Raw genomic sequence first — 20,338 nt, 5'->3', positions numbered from 1 at the left:
CTAATTATCATAATCATTTCTTACACGTCGTTACGATTGCTATCTTTGTTATTTTTATTGTCATTATCACTAATACATTATTTTATTCTTACCATTGTGATAACGTTATTTTTGTTATTAACTACGAACAGTGACAATAAGACAATGGCGACAGTGATAATTGTAGTGATAATCATAGTAAGATTAGGATTCTCAATACCATTTTTTTCCCAGCATCACCCAGGGGTTTCTTGTTTCTAGTTCCAGTCTCCACTCAATTCACATGTAAATAAAAACCTGATTGATTGCACAGTGTTCCTTATGCCTCTCTTAGCAATTCGCATATCATCTAGTACTAAATAAAACTAAAACATTCTTGTTAATATGTGTAATACCATCATCTTCCCCTATCTCTCCCTCTTTCCAAAGATCATGGGAGATGGGGGTAGACAAAAGTACGATGGTCGAAATAAGGAAAACACATTTCTACCATAATGTCTGTTATGGGTGTTTTTATCCGCTTTCTGTCCATATGCCTCTCGCGGTCTTTTCTGCTCCGCGCGAGCGCGCGCGTGTGTGTGTGTGTGTGTGTGTGTGTGTGTGCGCGTGCATGCGTACCTGCGTTTGTGTGTTTTCGTGTACACATGCATTCGTATGTGAGTCCTTGTTTGTGCGTGGTATGTGAGTAAATGAGTGCGTTTTCGAATATAAATAAATCAGATTATCGTATATACGCGAGGCTTATGAAAAAAGAGAGGAGAGTCAAAGAAAAGGGACAGAAAAGAGGGAAAGGGGAAACAGGAGATCGAAGCATGTGCTCTTGGGACTCGGGGAAAAGCGACCTCAGGTAAAAAAAAATAAAAAAAATAGGGCGTGTTCTGTGTAATTGGTTCCGTGACAGGTGAAGAAGGTAGGGTTATTAGCCGTGCCTCAACTTCTCTCTATTCTCTTCCGTCTACAGTTTCTTCTTTCGCTTTCTTATGTTTCGTCTTCCTCTTTCTCTCTCTCTCTCTCTCTCTCTCTCTCTCTCTCTCTCTCTCTCTCTCTCTCTCTCTCTCTCTCTCTCTCTCTCTCTCTCTTTCTCTTTATCTTTCCCTTTCTCTTTCTCTCTCTCTTTCTTTCTCTTTTTCTCTTTTTCTCTTTCTCTCTCTCTCAGTATTTATGTGTTTGTCAATCTTAATTTCTCTCTCCCAATTTTTTTCTCCCTTTCCCATATCATTATTTTTTATTCCATGTTCTCCTTAAGCTCCTTTCCCTCCTTCCTTTTCTATTCATCCCATTGTTTTTTGTTTTTTTATCTTTTCTTTTCTTTTCTTTTCTTCTAATAGTTTGTTATATTTGTTGTTAATGTCATTTTCTTTGATAAAATAGAAATATTCAACATTGTATTTTGTCACATCATTGCAAAATTAATATTTATAGTGTCTTTACTAAAATATAACTCATTCAATACGAAGGTAGGTAGCTGCCCTACTTTGCCCATTCCTAAATCCGTAGTAGAAGTCGTGGTATTACCATTATTATTATGATTATCCTTAGTATGATAATTCACATTACTTTCATGGTCAAAATTATGTCGTTCCAACTTGTTCGAAACATCGATCTGTACCGAGTTACACGATGAAGCTAGTAATTTCCGTGAAGATAAATTCGTTGGTAATTGCCGAATTCAATACAGTATATATCTGCTTTCATAAATCAGATAAGCAAAATGAATAAGTACATCGGATATGTAATATAGACCAAGTTAGTGAATGATCAAGAGCTAGTTAAACCCGACCATGATTAAATAATATTTGTGAACAAGTTTTCAACTGCTAGGGGCAAGTCTGACGAACACCGACTTGTAAATATTTTCATTATAGGAACTGATGTTAAACGTAACTTGCAGCCTAACACAGAGTAAGTCAGTGAAACTCTCTATCAAGGACAAACGGGTTGACCAGGTACATTGCCTTACTTGGAGCAAAGCTGCTAACACTGTTGACATTAAGTTGCTAGTCTGTTATTGTTTCCAGTTAAATGAATTCCAGCCCTTGCTAAGTAAACAGGACAGGTGGTGGCAACCTAAGTGGTCTGGTCCTCTTTGCTGAAACATCGAACAGGCAGGAACAGGAACGGTAACGATTATTAGTTCATGATTATCACTGTGAAAAGTCTAAAGTGTTAAGTTAAAAACCGAGTTAAGCAAAGACTCTGGTGGCATCTTGGACTAAATAAAACTTACCATATATTTCACTGATCATAACACTTCCGTTGGCATTCAAATAAACCATCCCTATTGAATACTATGAGATGAGTATATTGTTGTTACAGTTATCATTTTCATTATTATCGTTCGGTTAGTGTTGATATAAAGCAAAATAAGTATTGCAATATCAATATTGTTGTTAGTGGTATTAATGATAATGGTAGTGGTGGTGGAAATAGGTAGTAGTAGTAGTGGTAGTGGTGGTGGTGGAAATAGGTGGTAGTGGTAGTGGTAGTGGTAGTGGTATTGTCATCATTGTACCATTATAATTATCAATATCATTAGCAATAGTAGAAATTGTATAATAGTATACACCTTATTAGTCCTTATTATCTTTACTACCTAATTATTGTTATTTTTGTTATTGCTGTTGAAGTCACGTACTACATTTTTCTTGTAACTGTTATCCTTTTTAATTTTCGTTATATTATCATTATTAGTAGTATTAGTGGTGGTAGTATCAATATTTCTTTTTTTTATGATAATTACCGTTATAATGATAATAATGATAAAGATAATTGTTATTATTATTACTATTATCATTATCGTTATTATTATCATTATTATTACAATCATATTTATAATTATAATGATAATTATAGTAATAACAATTATGATAGTAATAATTATTATCATAATTATTATAACTAGCAGTCCTACTACTGTACTATTAGTACAGTTAATATGATCTCATTAGCATTGTTATTATTGGTATTATGACTATTATGGTTCTCATTTTTATTGGTAGAACTATCACTATCAATATTACAGTTCTTATAATAATAAAATGGTTGTTATTAATGTCGTTTATGCTGCTGCTGTTACAGCTGTAATTATTACTAATATTATTAAAATTTCTAGCACTACTACTACGATTACTACTTTTAGCATTGTTATTAATTTTCTGGAATAGTGTTGCAAAAGCGATCGCGACTATTTTGGTATCGATGGATTCTACTATCCAAATATATCAAAATTATGCCGCGGACGTCCCCCCTTCCAAACCCCCACATTCTTAGCCCCGATTGCAGGGGAGGGTATGGAAGGTACCGAGAAAATTGCGGGGTATAATATGAATGATATACCCAGAATAAGTCACATATGCGACCCCCGCCCAGTAAAACAAAGAATCCTCCACGTATTTCTACATATGTGTACTAAAGGGTGAGAGGAAGCCATTGATACCAAAATCGTCAAGATCGATTATACGACGCTGTTCTAGAAAAAAATACCATTATTATTGTTACAGCTGACTACTACACGAATTATCTGAAGTTCAGTATATCAATTTAGCTGAAGTGTTTATCACATATGGCGTGGCTTTGGATATAAAACTTTCTGAAATGTTTAGTTTCCACATGCGTCGATATACTTAAGTCCCCCTTGCAATTTGAAGACAAGGACTCGTTTTCTGTTACAAACCTCGGCAACGAGAATTTATATTTGTTATTCCTTGAAATTTTATAGATTGCTACATTAATCTATCAACTGCAATGTACCTTAAGTGTTCTAAATCGCATTCACAAAGTGAGGTGATATAACCGTGCCTTGGCTTTTGTTAAGGAAAATAATATAAGGGTAGTCAGTACGTAATTTATATACTTACCCATTCTTACACAATAACATATTCTAAAAATAACATGCTTCCCATTCTCTTTACAAAACAAATAAACAAAATAAAAGAATAAAAACAAGTCCCTCTCATAATCAACCTACGGAGGATCGTCATGTCACACGATCACAAAAAATCAACAACAAGAAATGAATATAAAACGATTTTGCTTGACGCTAAACCTAAGAAAAGAAGAAGAAAAAAACAAAAGAAAAAAGGTAAAAGCAGCGTCCACAGTGACAAGAACCTGAGGCTCAGTCGTTCTTGGAAGAGTGAGACAGACAGAACAGAAGATGGAAGAGGAGAGGGAATTGGAGGAGAAGGAAACCTTAGCAATACACGGTAAAGTTACCCGTCTTCATTTGAATTCAGTTTAGATTTCTAGTGATAGAAAAAAAAAAGAAAACAATTATTATTAAAATGAGAGTTATTGAGAGTTATTGATTGTAAAAAATAAGTAAGCTTAAACAAAAAAACAAAAACATTTTTATTTCTAAAGAATCTCAGTTCATGAAAGATATGCTATTTTGTTTCATTTATTATTTCTGAAAAAAAAGAAGATTATTCATAATTCCATAGAAAAGAATAACAGTTTCATCACATTAACCCGACTTGCTACGGATTTTTCTCACCGGTATGCGTTCTGTTCCTTGACTCGATTTTATGTGAAATCAATGAAAGATGAATTTCCTGTTGAGAAAGCGCGCGTGTTTTAAATATGCTTTTATACATCTACTTTGTTTTTTGTTTAATTTTCAAAATCTTTCTCGCTTCAAGATGAGAGAGAGAGAAAGAGAGGGAGAGAGGGAAAAAGGAAGAGAGGAAGAGAGAGAGCGAGAGTGAGAGTGAACAAGAGAGAGAGAGAGAGAGAGAGAAAGAGAGAGTGAACAAGAGACAGAGAGAGAGAGAGAGAGAGAGAGAGAGAGAGAGAACAAGAGACAGAGAGAGAGAGAGATAGAGAGAGGGGAGAGAGAGAGAGAGAGAGAGAGAGAGAGAGAGAGAGAGAGAGAGAGAGAGAGAGAGAGAGAGAGAGAGAGAGAGAGAGAGAGAGAGAGAATGTGGAGAGGAAGGGAGGGAGAAAGAACACATTGAAACAGAGACAAGGGAAAGTAAGTAAAGAAAGTAAGATAAGAGAGGGAGACAGAGAATTGAATTTGTCAGGTATACAAATATTCTTTTAACTGATTTAGTCCCCAAAAGGGCTACAAAATACAAGAGAGGTAGATGTAAAATAAAGAAAAAGAAAGATAGAGAGAGAAGGAGAAAACCGTGTTTGCAAGACACGAAATATGCCGACATATTACAGACCTCTTATTATCTAATGACGAAGATTTTGCGAGAATAGACATGTGTACTTTCCTAATTTCAAATTGCATGTAGGCTTATAAATGAACCTTTCATGTATTACACGCATGTGCGCGCGGTCACACACGGACGCACGCAGGCATGTACACATACACACACACACACACACACACACACACACACACACACACACACACACACACACACAGCGAAAGAGAGAGAGGGTGATGAAATAAAGAGAGAAATGAGAGAGAAAGAGAAATAGAAATAAAGAGAGAAAGGAGAGAGATAGATAGAAATAGAGATAGGTAGACAGATATATAGATAGAGATAGAGAGAGAGAAACAGAAGAAATGTATGAAAATACACATAGAAAGATAAAGAGAAATAGAGAGAGAGAGAGATTACACCTAGATTTCAAAAATACGCTCCATTAACCCCATTATCAGTGATAAGCCAAGACCTTTTCTCGACTACATAAACCACCTTGAGATGGAGCTCTTGATAGTGGTGTGTGTTATAATATATATGATATATATATATATATATATGTTTATATATATATATTTATATATATGTGTGTGATTATACATATATATATACATATATATACACATATATATACATATATATACACACATTACGTGTGTGTATATATATATATGTATATATGTATATACATATATATTACGTGTATACATATATATGTATATATACACACACACGCGCGCGCGCACGCGCATGTGTGTGTGTGCGTGTGCGTGTGTGCGTTTGTTTGTGTGTATGTACGTGTGTGTGTGTGTATGTGTGTGTGTGTGCGCGTGTGCATGCGTGCGTGTGTGCGTGCGTGCGTGCGTGCATGCGTGTGTGTGTGTGTGAGAGAGAGAGCGTCAGCTTGTGCGAGAGAGCGAGCGACAGACAGGCAAACAAACAGACAAGAACGAGAGCAATCTTTCTCCATACCCATGAAAAATATATATATAATAATAAAAAACGAATAAAAACAATTATTAAATAAAAATACACACCAACCCAACCCAAATGTGTGTGTGTGTGTGTGTGTGTGTGTGTGTGTGTGTGTGTGTGTGCATGTGTGTGTGTGTGTGTGCGTTCGTATGTGTGCATGCGCGTGCGCGTGTGTGTGTGTGTATGTGTGTATGCGCGTGCGTGCGTGCGTCTGTGTGTGTGTGTGTGAGAGAGAGAGCGTCAGCTAGTGCGAGAGAGCGAGCGACAGACAGGCAAACAAACAGACAAGAACGAGAGCAATCTTTCTCCATACCCATGAAAAAAATATATATATAATAATAAAAAACGAATAAAAACAATTATTAAATAAAAATACACACCAACCTAACCCAAATGCGCATGCGTGTGTCGAGCCAAGTAAATATATCCACCTCACTGGCGGTATCTGGCATTTTACCGAAGCGGCTTTAAGAGAGAAAGATTCAGTCGTCTGCTGTTTGTTGTTTACCGATGATGGAAAAGACGCACACGTGTGAAGAGGTATTTTTCTCTGTTTATATATTTACTGTTTACGGGACTTGAAAGGTGATATAACGAAGGGGGAATTTATTTAATTGTTTATTGCAACTGCGGGTCTGATTAGTCGAGGGGAAAAAAAAAAACGATTTTGTATACTGTTTAATGGCATGTGTTTCTTGGCAAGTTGAACAATAAAATTAACACTAATAGTCATTTGACTTTAAAAGACTACATTTCGCGACAGTAGAGTTGGGTAAATGGCTTTTTATCAGTATTATGTAGGTATATGCTGTCATTATCATGCTGTATATCAAAATTAATAAAATAAAAACATCATTATACTTATGCTTATATATCTAGTGATAATATGATAATTAATTATTATTGTCGTTGTTGTTGATGATATTTTTAATGTTGCTGTTCATCCTGCTACTACTAATGCTGTTGAAATTAATACTGTTTGCACTAGTAATATCATTAATGTGATTGCTGTTATTAATGTGTGTTTGTGTGCGCGTGCGTGCGTGCATATGTATGTATGTATATATGTATATGTATGTGTATGTAATGTATGTGTTACATATAGAGAGACTGACTGACAGACAGACAGGTAGACTGACTCACTGACAGACAGACAGATAGACACACACACACACACACACACACACACACACACACACACACACACACACACACACACACACACACACACACACACACACATAACATTTATGTATATATGTTTTAAAGTTTTAAGATAAGTTTTTTTTATTCCATTTATAACAATGGATATTCTTGGTGTGACATACTGTCTGTTTCATTTTGCTTCTAAACTATCCCCTGTGTGCAAGGAATGGCCGGGGTTACCATCCACTGGCGGCGTGGGATTGGAACGCAGGTCAGCAAGATTGTTGTTAGACGAGAACGCTACCGCTGCAGATATGTGTATGTGTGTCTGTTTGCATATATGTATGTATGTATGTTATATGTGTATGAGAGTGTGTGAACACAAACGTAGACACAGTAATATGTACACATAAATGATTAGGAACACAACCACAATAATTCGAAATCGTCAGGAGGTCTTCATCAGACAAACAACCGAAACAGAGACATATAATTCTGGCAAGATTATGCAGTGTGAGAGGGACTGCGAACAAGAGCTGATTCAGGGGCGATATTCTCGAAGGGTTTACGACTGTTCTTTGCGATTTTGTCTCTGTCGATTTTGCTTCTCCATGTTAGTGCTGCTAATTAGAACAAACATTTATATCGTTACAGACTCTATGATGATAACTGATTTTATTGATACGATAAACTACGTGCTTATCGTTAATATTACGCATTCTATATAATTTAACTATTTAAAAGTAGGTTTGTTGTCATTGCATCATATGTGAAGGTGCTAACAGTGTTTTTATTGTTATTTTTTAATTAAAAATTGCTGTAAATATGTTGGAAACGTAGATTTGTCTCTGACTCACCAGGAAAACGCCTTTACTTTTTGTCAAAGACTCGGCCGAAGTTTTAAGACGCGCTTACGAATTGTCTTTAAAATTACCATACAAATTTAAACAATGTCGAAGATAATTCTACATCGGAAGTGATAAGGAAAATTTGAAAACAGTTTTTAGCATATTGTTTAACGTTAATTTAGCCGTTTCTCACATTTTTACTTCTATTTTCTCTGCAACTTTCCCTGTGTTGAAGATTATTTCGCACTGAGAATAAGAAAAGCTTGGAAGGCCATTTTGATTAATTGGCATATGTTGATTGTTCCATCTCCTACATTTTATAGCTATATTTTATTAAAAGATACAAATAGCGCCGCCTAACTTAACAACTAAAGCAAAGGCTACGAATGAATGCCACATTACATGTATATATCTTAAATGTGTAATTTTACCGTCATAGTACAAGGATGATTTATTACACATGTTTGCCTTATCATATCATTACAATAGATTAGCAATACATGGTTTATAAAAAAGATAAGATTGTTTGTTCATCCTCCAGTCGATACGAGGCAATGTTCTAATCAACAGAACTTCTAGTATTTTTATTTCATGAAAATTAATCGATTTATGAAGTGATATAGCGTTTCTTCAGATAAGCTAGTGACCTTCATCACTTCAATGAAAGGAATACGCATTCGATTCTCTGGCGCACCTAACATCACGTTTATTTTTCTTGCTGTGCGTCGCCAAATTTCAACTTTCTCCATGAAATCCATCAGAGGAAGATTTGCCGGTTTCGTCTATGTTAAACTTGGAGGCAGAAACCGAACGACATCAAAGATCCCTCCCCATTAAACTGAATAAACTTTGCTCGCGTAGTGCGTGGTCTAAATTTTCGCTCACTAACTCGGTAGAAAATTTATCGTCTTATTCCCAATCACGTTATATATAAAAATATATGTGTGTGTGACATATATATGTATATGTATATATATATATTTGTAAATATATATATATATATGCATATATAAATGTGTGTGTGTGTGTGTGTGTGTGTGTGTGTGTGTGCGTGTGTGCGTGTATGCGTGTATGCGTGTATGTGTGTATGTGTGTGTGTGTGTGTATGCGTATGTATATGTGTAAGTTGATGTATATGTATGTATGTATGAATGTATTATATATGTATACGCGTGCATACGCGCACACACACAAAGAGCCAGAGGGAGAGGGGGAGAGATAGAGAGAAAGGGAGAGAGAGAGATAGGGAGAGAGATAGAGAGATAGAGAGATAGGGAGAGAGGGAGAGAGAGATATAGGAAGAGAAAGAGATAGGGAGAGAGAGAGATAGGGAGATAGGGAGAGAGAGAGAGAGAGAGAGAGAGAGAGAGAGAGAGAGAGAGAGAGAGAGAGAGAGAGAGAGAGAGAGAGAGAGAGGGAGGGAGGGAGGGAGAGGGAGAGAGCCAGAGAGAGAGAGAGAGTATGTGTATGTATATGTACATGTTTTATATATATATACATATATATACATATATATACATATATATATATATGTGAGAGAGAGAGAGAGGAGGGGAGAAACAGTTGTCGTAGTCATAGCAACAGTACATGAAAAGGTAACAGTAGTAGCATAAATAAACAAAAATTGAATATAAAAGCAATACCTAACTGCCACTGTCCCTTTCCTTATTCCTAATTTTTCGTAGCGTCTTACAGATGGAGCCGAAGACGATGCCAGCCGGGAGCCGCCTTCCGAACGCCGAAAGAGGCTGCTTTTTCAAGTAATGTTCGTTATTTTTCGTTACTATGTGCGTGTGCGTGTGTGCGTGCGTGCGTGCGCGTGTGTGTGTGTGTGTGTGTGTGTGTGTCTGTGTTTGTGCGCACGTGTGAGTGTCTTTCTCCCTCACTCCCTCCCCCCCACCCTCTCTCTCTCTCTCTCTCTCTCTCTCTCTCTCTCTCTCTCTCTCTCTCTCTCTCTCTCTCTCTCTCTCTCTCTCTCCCTCCCTCCCTCCCTCCCTCCCTCCCTTCCTCTCTCTCTTTCTCTCTCTCTTTCTCTCCCTCCCTCCCTCCCTCCCTCCCTCCCTCCTTCCCTCCTTCCCTTCTTCCCTTCTACCCTCCCTCCTTCCCTCTCTCCCTCTCACTCTCTCTCTCTCTCTCTCTCTCTCTCTCTCTCTCTCTCTCTCTCTCTCTCTCTCTCTCTCTCTCTCTCTCTCTCTCTCTCTCTCTCTCTCTCTCTCCTCTCTCTCTCTCTCTCTCTCTCTCTCTCTCTCTCTCTCTCGGGAAAATGTTTGTTTTTTGTTACATCAAGGAAAATTACAATGATAGTGGTGGTGGTGATGATGGTGATGATGGTGGCGATGATAATAATATTGATGATGATAAAATTAATGAGAGAAAAGTAGCTAAAATTGCATTATTATTGGCGATGTTTACAGAAAGATTAATTTACTTAAAAAGAGCAAAGTGATGTGGTGGTAAAGAAAACTACAACTTGCATAAACCAAGTATTTAAAACTGCCTGAAACTATTCAAATCCTTGCATATACCTTGCAAGTCCTACAACGAACTAGCAATAACGACCTGTTTTTTTACACCTTAATGAAAAGTACTTAAAAACAACCAGTAACGATTCAACGCTTTAATGCCTCAATATACCCAAAGAAAATAAGTTGAAATAGAAAATAAGAAAAAATAATTAATTTTCCAACCATCACACAACGTAAGGAGTGTGGTCGATGTAGGCCTATATAAGTAGACCTCTCAAGTGACCAGCCCTCAGCCTCCGGGCTAGTACAGTGGTAACGTGCCAGCCTCTCATTCGAGGGGTCGGCGGATCGCGCCCCGCCCAGGCGCGAGATGTTGCAATTGTCGCCTGTAGGTTACTGCTGTAGCTGGGCAACACGGCGGGTAAGGACTAAGCTTAGCTGAGTCAGCACCAGCTGACACACGTTAGCGAGTCGACATTAGTCGACACAGGCCAGCCTCCCCTCATTGGCATAGCCCGGGCGAAGCTCAGCTTCGTTTATCGGACTTACAGACTAGACCTCACTTCTATAGGCCTTGTAGTCGATGGTTCCAGCATAGGGCACGCACTGGCTACGCACCCCTGGAAACCATGCAGTTGGGTAGTATTTGGTGCATTACAGGGCTCGCGAAAGCATTATGTTCGGTAATGTTATAGATTTGCTGTGTATAGGTGTAGGTCAGAATGGCCTCGACTATCCGTACTTCCCTGTATCTTTGTTTATTTCGATTTCTATTTCTCTCTTTCGTTCTCCTCTCTCGCTCTCTCTCTCTCTCTCTCTCTCTCTCTCTCTCTCTCTCTCTCTCTCTCTCTCTCTCTCTCTCTCTCTCTCTCTCTCTCTCTCTCATACATACAGACAGACATACACAAAAAAACACTCAGACACTTATATACAGACATGAGTACCAACCTACCTTTTCAGCGTTAATTTCTCTTTTGCCGGAATCTCATCTAAGATTAAATTTGGCGACGCAGACGAATGCAAACATATAACTAAATTTGTGATTATCAGATATCTTTTCCAAGGATGAGAGTAGAGATGAAAAGTAAAATATTTTGAGCCCAAAGCTAGAGCTCGGGGCAAGCCATAATTAAAATATCACCGACATGACTGTCTGACAGGAAGGAGTAAACAGGTGTTAGTTAAGACTGTCAATCTTCAGCTGACAAAGCGGCCGTTTCTCGAATAAAGACCGTTCTGTATGTAGGAGTTACAGTGTTAAAACATACTCACAGATTCTATTCATTATTTCTCCATTAATCCATCGAGTATTCAAATAAATGATGTAAAAGAAATAAAATGAAATAAATCATGCAAAACAGTAGAGAAAAAATCAAAACTTCTCTTTTTCGTATCTCTTTCTTCTTCTTTTCCTCTTCTTTCTTCTTCAGTTTCTCTCTTTCTTCTTTTCCTCTTCTTTCTTCTTCTTTTTCTCTCTTTCTTCTTCTCCTTCTCTCTTTCTTCTCCTTCTCTCTTTCTTCTTCTTCCCTCGTCTCTCTTTCTTCTCCCTCTTCTCACTTTCTTCTTCTCCTTCTCTCTTTCTTCTTCTTATTTTCCTCATCTTTCATTCTTCTCCTTTTCATTTTCTTTTTTTCAGGCGGGATTGGCTAGTCTGGCGGGCTTGGGGAACTTCACCATGGGCGCGTCACAGCCTTGGCCCTCCCCTGGACTGGCTGACATGGACGTTAACAACAGGACGCTCGTTGGCACGGAGATCTCGCTCAGTCTCGCCCAGAAGGATATGACAGGTGTGGTTCTCAAGGTTTTTTGTTTATATTTATATATGTGTATTGTTGTTGTTTTCTTATTATTATGATTTGTTTTTCTTTTTAGTTTGATTTACTTTAGTTTAGTTGGGGAATGAGAGAGAGAGGGAGAGAGAGAGAGAGAGAGAGAGAGAGAGGGGGAGGGGAGGGAGAGGGAGAGGGAGAGAGAGAGAGAAAGGGAGAGGGAGAGGGAGGGGGAGGGGGAGGGGGAGGGGGAGGGGGAGGGAGAGGGAGAGAGAGAGAGAGAGGGGGGGAGAGAAAGAGAGGGAGGGAGGGGGGGAGAGAGCGGGGGGGTGGGGGAGAGAGAGAGGGAGGGGGGGTGGGAGAGGGAGGGGGAGGGAGAGGAAGAGAGAGAGAGAGATAGAAAGGGAGGTAGGGGGAGGGAGAGAGGTAGGGGGAGGGAGAGAGGTAGGGGGAGGGAGAGAGGTAGGGGGAGGGAGAGAGGTAAAGGTAGGGAGAGAGGTAGGGGGAGGGAGAGAGGGAGAGAGGGAGGGAGAGGGAGAGAGGGAGGGAGGGAGAGGGAAAGAGGGAGGGAGGGAGAGGGAAAGAGGGAGGGAGGGAGAGAGAGGGAGGGAGGGAGAGAGAGAGAGAGAGAGAGAGAGAGAGAGAGAGTGATTAGAGAGAGAGAGAGAGAGAGGGAGAGATAGAGCAATAAATAGAGAAGAAACCGAGAATAAAAAAGTACAAGAATTAAAAAAAAAAAAAAAAAAAAATCTTCAGTCTTAACAATAAACGCTGCCCACCAATAATAGCAATAAGGAGCGAAAATAACAACCCTTCCTAAAATAACCATAGTTAATCCCCTCCCCACCCCCCCCACCCCCATTCCCGAACCCATTTTTTCAGGGAGTCTCATGTATTTCGGTTCTCTGTTCGGTTCATGGGCGTCGGGCTGGATCATGGGCGTGATTGGGCGTCGACGTACCCATCAGATCAACGCCCTGCCCTTCTTCGTGGGATGGATTCTTGTGGCTTTCGCTCCTCACGCCGAAGTTCTCCTGGCCGGGAGGTCTGTGTCACGTCTGAGATAGCGGTGACATTTTTCTTTATATATATATTTTTTTAGATTTTTTTTTTTCTGTTCTTATTTGTTTTCCTTTCTTTGTGTTGTTTTTTTGTGTGTCTGTTCTTTCTTGCTCTTCTTTCTTTTTGTTGTATCTCTCTCTCTCTCTCTCTCTCTCTCTCTCTCTCTCTCTCTCTCTCTCTCTCTCAATATATATATGAGAGAGAGAGAGAGAGTGTGTGTGTGTGTGTGTGTGTGTGTGTGTGTGTGTGTGTGTGTGTGTGTGTGTTTATTTTTAGCCGTATTTTCCTCTCTTTATCATTACACCAAATTTGCTTTCCTCGTTCATACTCTGTGCAATGCCGTAAATAACTATATTAATTATTTTTGCAACTACTACTGTGAGTCTCATTTGTTCCTTTTCCCTCCAACCAATCGACCCCACCCCCTACCCCCCCAGGTTCGTGCTGGGCCTGGCGGTGGGTTCCGTCATGGTCACCGGGATGTCGTACGTCCTGGAAGTAGCCGACACGAGCGTCCGTGGCATGATGTCCCTCATACCCAACCTGGGCACGGTGCTGGGCGGGCAGTACACTTTCTGGCTGGGCACTGTGTTACAATGGCACCACCTGGCGATCGTGTGTTCCCTCCCTCTCTACCTTATCCTCTTGGGCTCCCTCCTGCTGCCGGAGTCCCCGTCCTACCTGGTCGTCTGCGGGCGGCGCGGGGAAGCCTCGCGTGTCCTGCGGCGCTTGCGGGGTCCTCGCAGCGACGTCCAGGCGGAGATCGAGGAGCTAGAGCGACGCAACTGCGCCGAGACGGGGCGAAAGATCGGCCTGAGGGACCTGGCGAAGGGACAGGTGTGGCGCCGCATGCTGGTGGTGGTGATAAGCTTCCTCCTGCAGCAGCTGTGCGGAAACGTCGTGCTCAAGATCCAGACGACGCGCGTCCTCCAGGCTGCCGGACCGCCGCCCCTCGACCTCAAACTCGCGTCGGGGATCATCGTCATCATGAGGATCGCCGGCGTGCTCGTCTCCTTCTTCCTGTGGGACTCCATCGGGCGCCGTCTGTGCCTCGTGATCTCGCACGCCATGAACGCCGCGGCGCTCCTCTTCCTCGGCACCTTCGTGTACCTGGTGGACAATGCGGACCCGGGGGATGACACCTACCTCAGGTAAGAGGTTGGTGAATGGTGGAGAGAGAGGGGAGAAAGGGGAGAGGAGGGGGGGAGGGGAGAGAGGAGACAGGAGAAAGAGTAGAGAGGTGAGGGGAGAAAGCAGAGTGGAGGGAGGAGGTGGAGGAGGGAAAGGGAGGAGGGAAGAGAGGAGCGGAGAGAGAGAGAGAGAGAGAGAGAGAGAGAGAGAGAGAGAGAGAGAGGGAGGGAGAGGGAGAGAGAGAGAGAGAGAGAGAGAGAGACAGAGAGAGAGAGAAAGAGAGTGAGAGAAAGAGAGAGATAGAGAAAGAGAGTGAGAGCGAGAGAGAGAGAGAGAGAGAGAGAGAGAGAGAGAGAGAGAGAGAGGGGGGGGAGGAGGGGAGAGAGAGAGAGAGAGAGAGAGAGAGAGAGAGAGAGAGAGAGGGGGGGGGGAGAGGGGAGAGAGAGAGAGAGAGGGTGGAGGAGAGAGAGAGAGAGAGAGAGAGAGAGGTGGAGGAGAGAGAGAGAGAGAGAGAGAGAGAGAGAGAGAGAGAGAGAGAGGGTGGAGGAGAGAGAGAGAGAGAGAGGGGGGAGGAGAGAGAGAGAGAGAGAGGGTGGAGGAGAGAGAGAGAGAGAGGGTGGAGGAGAGAGAGAAAGAGAGAGGGTGGAGGAGAGAGTGAAAGAGAGAGAGAGAGAGAGAGAGAGAGAGAGAGAGAGAGAGAGAGAGAGAGAGAGAGAGAGAGAGAGAGAGAGAGGGGAGAGAGGAGAGAGGAGAGAGAAGAGATAGAGAGAGAGAAATAGAGAGAGAGGGAAAGGGAGGGAGAGAGAGAGAGAGAGAGAGAGAGAGAGAGAGAGAGAGAGAGAGAGAGAGAGAGAGAGAGAGAGAGAGAGAGAGAGAGAGAAAGAGGCGAGAGAGAGAGAGAGAGAGAGAGAGAAAGAGAGAGAGAGAGAGAAAGAGAAGGGGGGAGAGTGAGAGAGGAGAGGAGATGAAAGAAAGAGAGATTAAGAAACCAAAACCGAGAGAGAGAGCGAGGGATAGAGAGAAAGAGACAATAATTAAAATAAGAGAAAGAGGTTGGCAAATACATCATACGGGGTGAGTAAGTGGTAATCACAAAAAAAGGACAAAACAGGTTATCCACATTCCCCTTTCTTACGATATAATCTCTCACGGACCGCATATTGTTTCAGTTACAATTGGATACCGATGGTGTGCTTGGCCATAGCGCTCTTTGCCGGGGATATTGGCATCGACCCAATCCCGTATATTCTCTCCGCTGAATATTTCCCTACCAAGATCCGAACTCAGGTACGTACATGGAATGCTGGTCAGGTTGGTGTGTACATGAGAAATGAATATACATAGAATAATTTGCTTTTGTCTATCTGCTTGCCTGAGTCAGACAATATATTTATTACATATCTAACTATCTATCCATCCCTCCATCCATCCATCCCTCCATCCCTCCCTTCCTATCCATCAATCTATCATGTCCTCCCATGGCCGCGTGTGCATTATGACGCGTTGTTCTATGGCAATTCCCCGCCCAGGTCTCGTCCATGTGTATCGTCAGCGGAACCATCTTCGCCATTGGGGCTCTGCAACTGTACAGCCCCATGATCGCCCTACTGACGCAGCCGGGGTTATACTGGTTCTATGGAGGCACGAGCGTCGTTGCTACTGTCTTCTCCCTCGTCGCTGTGACGGAGACGAAGGCGCAGCCGGTGGGGTGAACAGGGAAGGACGAGAGAGGTGGAAGAAAGAGCGAGGCGCGTTTAGCAAAAAGAGGACAGGAAGCGATGAATTCTGATTATTATTTATTATAATTATTATTATTATTTTTTTTTTTTTTTTTTTTGACATTCCATTCATCATTCGTATCATATCAGATTACTTTTAGAAGGTTATAAACTTTCTTGCATCCAGCTTTCATATAGAATAGATATTCTCGAATCACTTACACCGTATACCAAATGACAATATACCTTTACATAGATTTATACTGTATACTACCTGTATTTTTTTACATAGTGACTGAAATATTGGTACACATTTGTATTGACTGAAAGAAATAACCAATGCTATAAGTCTTTAAGCAAAAGTACAGCTCGAATAAAATTATAGAAGTTCCAGAACAATTTAACAGGTCAGTATGGAATAATCAATGAATTTGTATGCATTCTTATAAAATGTAAATTAATTAAAATTAATAAAAGTAAAATACTATTTGTACGCCTTGACTGATCAGTGTATTCAGGCGGTAGTATTAACAAGGGAAAACTCAGTATTAACGTGAGCTGTGTATGTCAGTCTCGCATAAACCAATGTATTATATTTTTAATGAAGGTTTTAGGTCTTGCTATGTAACATTGTTTAAAGAAATAAAAATTGTTGAAGCATTATCGGCGGATTATTTTGATATATACAATTAGCACATGAAAATACCTCAAACAACCACACACATATATTATATTTACTTATATGCATATATATATATATATATATATATATATATATATAAGTAGTGTGTGGATGGACGGAACTACTCACCCCACGTACGTCCATGAGTGTGAAAGCAGGTTAATGATGTAATCGATGACGTAACCAATGACCATGACGTAATCAATAACCGGAATCATTAATGATGGCTAGCATGCACACCTCACGGTCGTACATGGCGCATCATAACAGAAAGTAGGCATAATTAAAGGGATTATCATAAGATGGACGGAACTACTCACCTCACCTACGTAGATGAGTGTGAAAGTAGGTTAATGATGTAATCGATGACGTGACCAATGACCATGACGTAATCAATAACCGGAATCATTAATGATGGCTAGCATGCACACCTCACGGTCGTACATGGCGCATCATATCAGAAAGTAGGCATAAATATGCTCGGTTTTGGTGAGGAGTGCCGTCAGCCCATTTATTTTTCCTTCGAACATTAGTAATAATGAGACTAATTTCATACCTGTTATAACATGTGCTCTACTTTTAAAATGAACTCATACTGATTGTATTTAGGTTAGCTCTCTCGTCCCTCTCCCCCCCAAACAAAATGCATGTGGATTTATATGAAATCATATATGGATGTATATTAAATGTAAGTTATCACAATACTTTATGATGAAAAGGTTAATTGATTTTGCTTACATAGTAAAGTACATACCAAAAAAAAAAAAAAAAAACAATAATAATAATTGATTATGATAAAGAATCATAATAATAGATGATAATGAATGATCAATGATATAAATGATTAATAAATAGCGAATAATGAATAATAAATAACAATAACAACAACAAAACAACAATAATGATAATAGTAATAGTAATAATAATAATAACAATAATAATAATTCATAATAAAACAATAATAATCCATAATAACTATAAAAATAATAATAATAACAATAATAATTCACAATAAAAACAATAGAAACAGTAATTCATAGAAAAACAACAATAATAATAATTCATAATAACAACAACAATGATAACAGAATAAATAACTAAATAGGCGCTTTTCCCCGCCCAGAATCTCTCCGTCGACGCGGGCCGCAAGAACCTCGCTTTCGACCCTCAAGAGGAGACAGAAGCCCTTCTTGACGTCGACATCGAAGCGGCATCGCGTGGAAACCCAGCCGATCAGAGAGAGAATTATTCAGTCCCTGTGCAACCGTATCAAGCGCAAACCTATGTTAAATATCCCCAATCCGATGCAGGGAGATTGGCTAATCCTCCTTCGCATCATGCAGAATCCGACGTGAAATTTTCCCAGTCTGATGCAGGGGGATTGGCTAATCCTCCTCCGCATCATACAGAATCCGACGTTAGATTTTCCCAATCCGATGCAGGGGGATTGGCTAATCCTCCTCCTGGATTTGGTGTGGATAATGAGCTAATCAGCATATCACCATCAGCACGATCTCACTCGACCCGACGTCCCGATGAAACTCCAATCCGGGAATTACTCGTTAAGCACACACATTCTTGAAATGTTTATTATTATTATTGTTGTTGTTGTTTTTGTTGTCATTATTATACCACTCATAAATTCTCTTTTTTATTAATATATTAATAAATTCTCGATCATTTCATACGCGATACAGTGCACGAACTCATTCCCATTCCTATCATTAAATTATATTGCCACTGTAAGGAGGTTTCATAATTACTCTACGTAGGTTAGGGGAAGGAAAAGGATAATAGATATTAAGGAAAAGCAATTCAGCGATATATACACCATTAAGTATTCCTGTTTTTATACAAAAAATATGTGTAATAAAACCAAAGAGATACTTGCGAGAATTACTTAACCATATAGCCTTTTTCTTACATTATATCATCTAGTTGGTAAAGAAAAAAAAAATGTTTGATCGACAGGGTATAGTTTTCAAGCAACAAAGTAATGTGTAAGTTTATGCGACTTGAGCGTCTTGCACATTTTGCATTTGTTTAGCTATGACTATGTTTATAGGCTTACATGCTTTTATGAATTACATACGTCTTTTAAAATATGTTTTTATTATTATGACGATAACACTGATGCCTCTCCTATTTGATATCTAGACTTTTATCTAAAATTCAAAATGCCCTCTTTATTAGTCATCAGTCGTGGTGTATATTAAAATTAGATACGTTTGTACAATATCTATTACCTTCCTTTTTAACTTAAACGTTATTTTTGACAGTAGACTATACACATTAATATTTGTCCTCTATCCTCACTGTAATTTCTACGACCGCTATTGCCACAATTCATATATATTTCTCGTGTATATGTATGTATATATACGGATGTGTTTCATTAGTATACAAATATATACGTTTCGATGAATTTGCACTTATAAGAAAGAATAGAGAAATATATAGTTACTCCACTATTTGTGTCATTTACTACAGATTTAAGTAATCTCAGAATGAGGAATTGTAAAATATATTTTTTTCTTGGTATTTATGATTACCTATGTGCTAACAAGTAGCACATAGGTAAAAAAAGCAGATAAATGTGATGAAATTGATAGTTGTCCGAAGATAAAAATAGAAAATAAAAATTGGAGACTAAAGGTCTTATATTATAAACTAAATCGAAAATACTGCAAAACAGCTACCGAGTCGGCCAACCACAACCAGCAGTTGAAGAACTACGGTGACAATCAAGTGACCTGTTTCTGCCTTTCTGCATAGCTGCCGACCTGAGTGTCCTCTGACCTCGAGAGGGGGACGTTATCTCCTTGGAGAACACTCGTGAACCGACAAACACGAGCAAGTGTCAATAAACACCTGTTAACTTTTCCCGAAGCTGTGGTTTTGATCTTGGATCCTTCAACGTGCGAGTCAGAGACGATACCGATGCTGCCACCAATACCTAAAGAAATGGTCAGAAATCGGGTGTTTTATACTTCCAACTCCGTTTCAGACACGACGCAGCTCAATATAGTATGTAAAGTAGGTAGTTCTCTATTGCACATTTCAATGATAACTAAAGGGTCATTATTCAAAGAAAGCGTATAATTAACATAGATAAAAAAAAAAAAAAAAAAAATCAAACAAGCGTTACTGTTTTCGAAGTTATTGCCATTGTCTGTTGCTTTTTTATTTTACGTTTGTTATTATTTTTATTATATTGTTATTCCTTGATTTTTTTTTTTTTTTTTTTTTTGGGGGGGGGGCGTATATTTTGTTGCTTATCTTATGATTATAATAACGCTATTCGAACACCAATGACAATAATAGAGTCAACATTATTGAACATAATTACGAGTTACAAAGAAGTAAATAAAGTTTTGCTGAAATATGGTTAAGAAATATTATAA

General features: G+C 39.5%; 2 protein-coding genes across 4 annotated transcripts; both read left to right on the top strand.

Moving 5' to 3' along the window:
• Nucleotides 1-4,103: 4,103 nt before the first annotated feature.
• On the top strand, nucleotides 4,104-16,915 carry LOC125026024 (facilitated trehalose transporter Tret1-like). 3 transcript variants are annotated; one of them, XM_047614401.1, is made up of 7 exons: nucleotides 4,104-4,184; nucleotides 9,803-9,867; nucleotides 12,209-12,359; nucleotides 13,224-13,386; nucleotides 13,841-14,554; nucleotides 15,704-15,821; nucleotides 16,064-16,915. In XM_047614401.1, the coding sequence occupies exons 1-7, from the start codon at nucleotides 4,136-4,138 to the stop codon at nucleotides 16,244-16,246; spliced, it is 1,443 nt and encodes a 480-aa protein (XP_047470357.1). In that variant the 5' UTR covers nucleotides 4,104-4,135; the 3' UTR covers nucleotides 16,247-16,915. The 3 variants fall into 3 exon arrangements, with proteins under 3 accessions (XP_047470357.1, XP_047470358.1, XP_047470360.1); XM_047614402.1 differs by lacking the exon at nucleotides 4,104-4,184 and adding an exon at nucleotides 6,340-6,653 and having other exon boundaries at nucleotides 9,793-9,867; XM_047614404.1 differs by lacking the exon at nucleotides 4,104-4,184 and adding an exon at nucleotides 6,599-6,653.
• A 374-nt stretch (nucleotides 16,916-17,289) lies between these two features.
• On the top strand, nucleotides 17,290-20,162 carry LOC125025915. The gene is made up of 2 exons (XM_047614252.1): nucleotides 17,290-17,622; nucleotides 18,058-20,162. Exons 1-2 carry the CDS (start codon nucleotides 17,578-17,580, stop codon nucleotides 18,514-18,516), a joined length of 504 nt encoding a protein of 167 aa, XP_047470208.1. The 5' UTR covers nucleotides 17,290-17,577; the 3' UTR covers nucleotides 18,517-20,162.
• Nucleotides 20,163-20,338: the final 176 nt, after the last annotated feature.

Source organism: Penaeus chinensis, chromosome 5, assembly GCF_019202785.1.
Source record: "Penaeus chinensis breed Huanghai No. 1 chromosome 5, ASM1920278v2, whole genome shotgun sequence".
NCBI classification, from domain to species: domain Eukaryota; kingdom Metazoa; phylum Arthropoda; class Malacostraca; order Decapoda; family Penaeidae; genus Penaeus; species Penaeus chinensis.
This window is presented reverse-complemented; position numbering and strand designations above follow the sequence as displayed.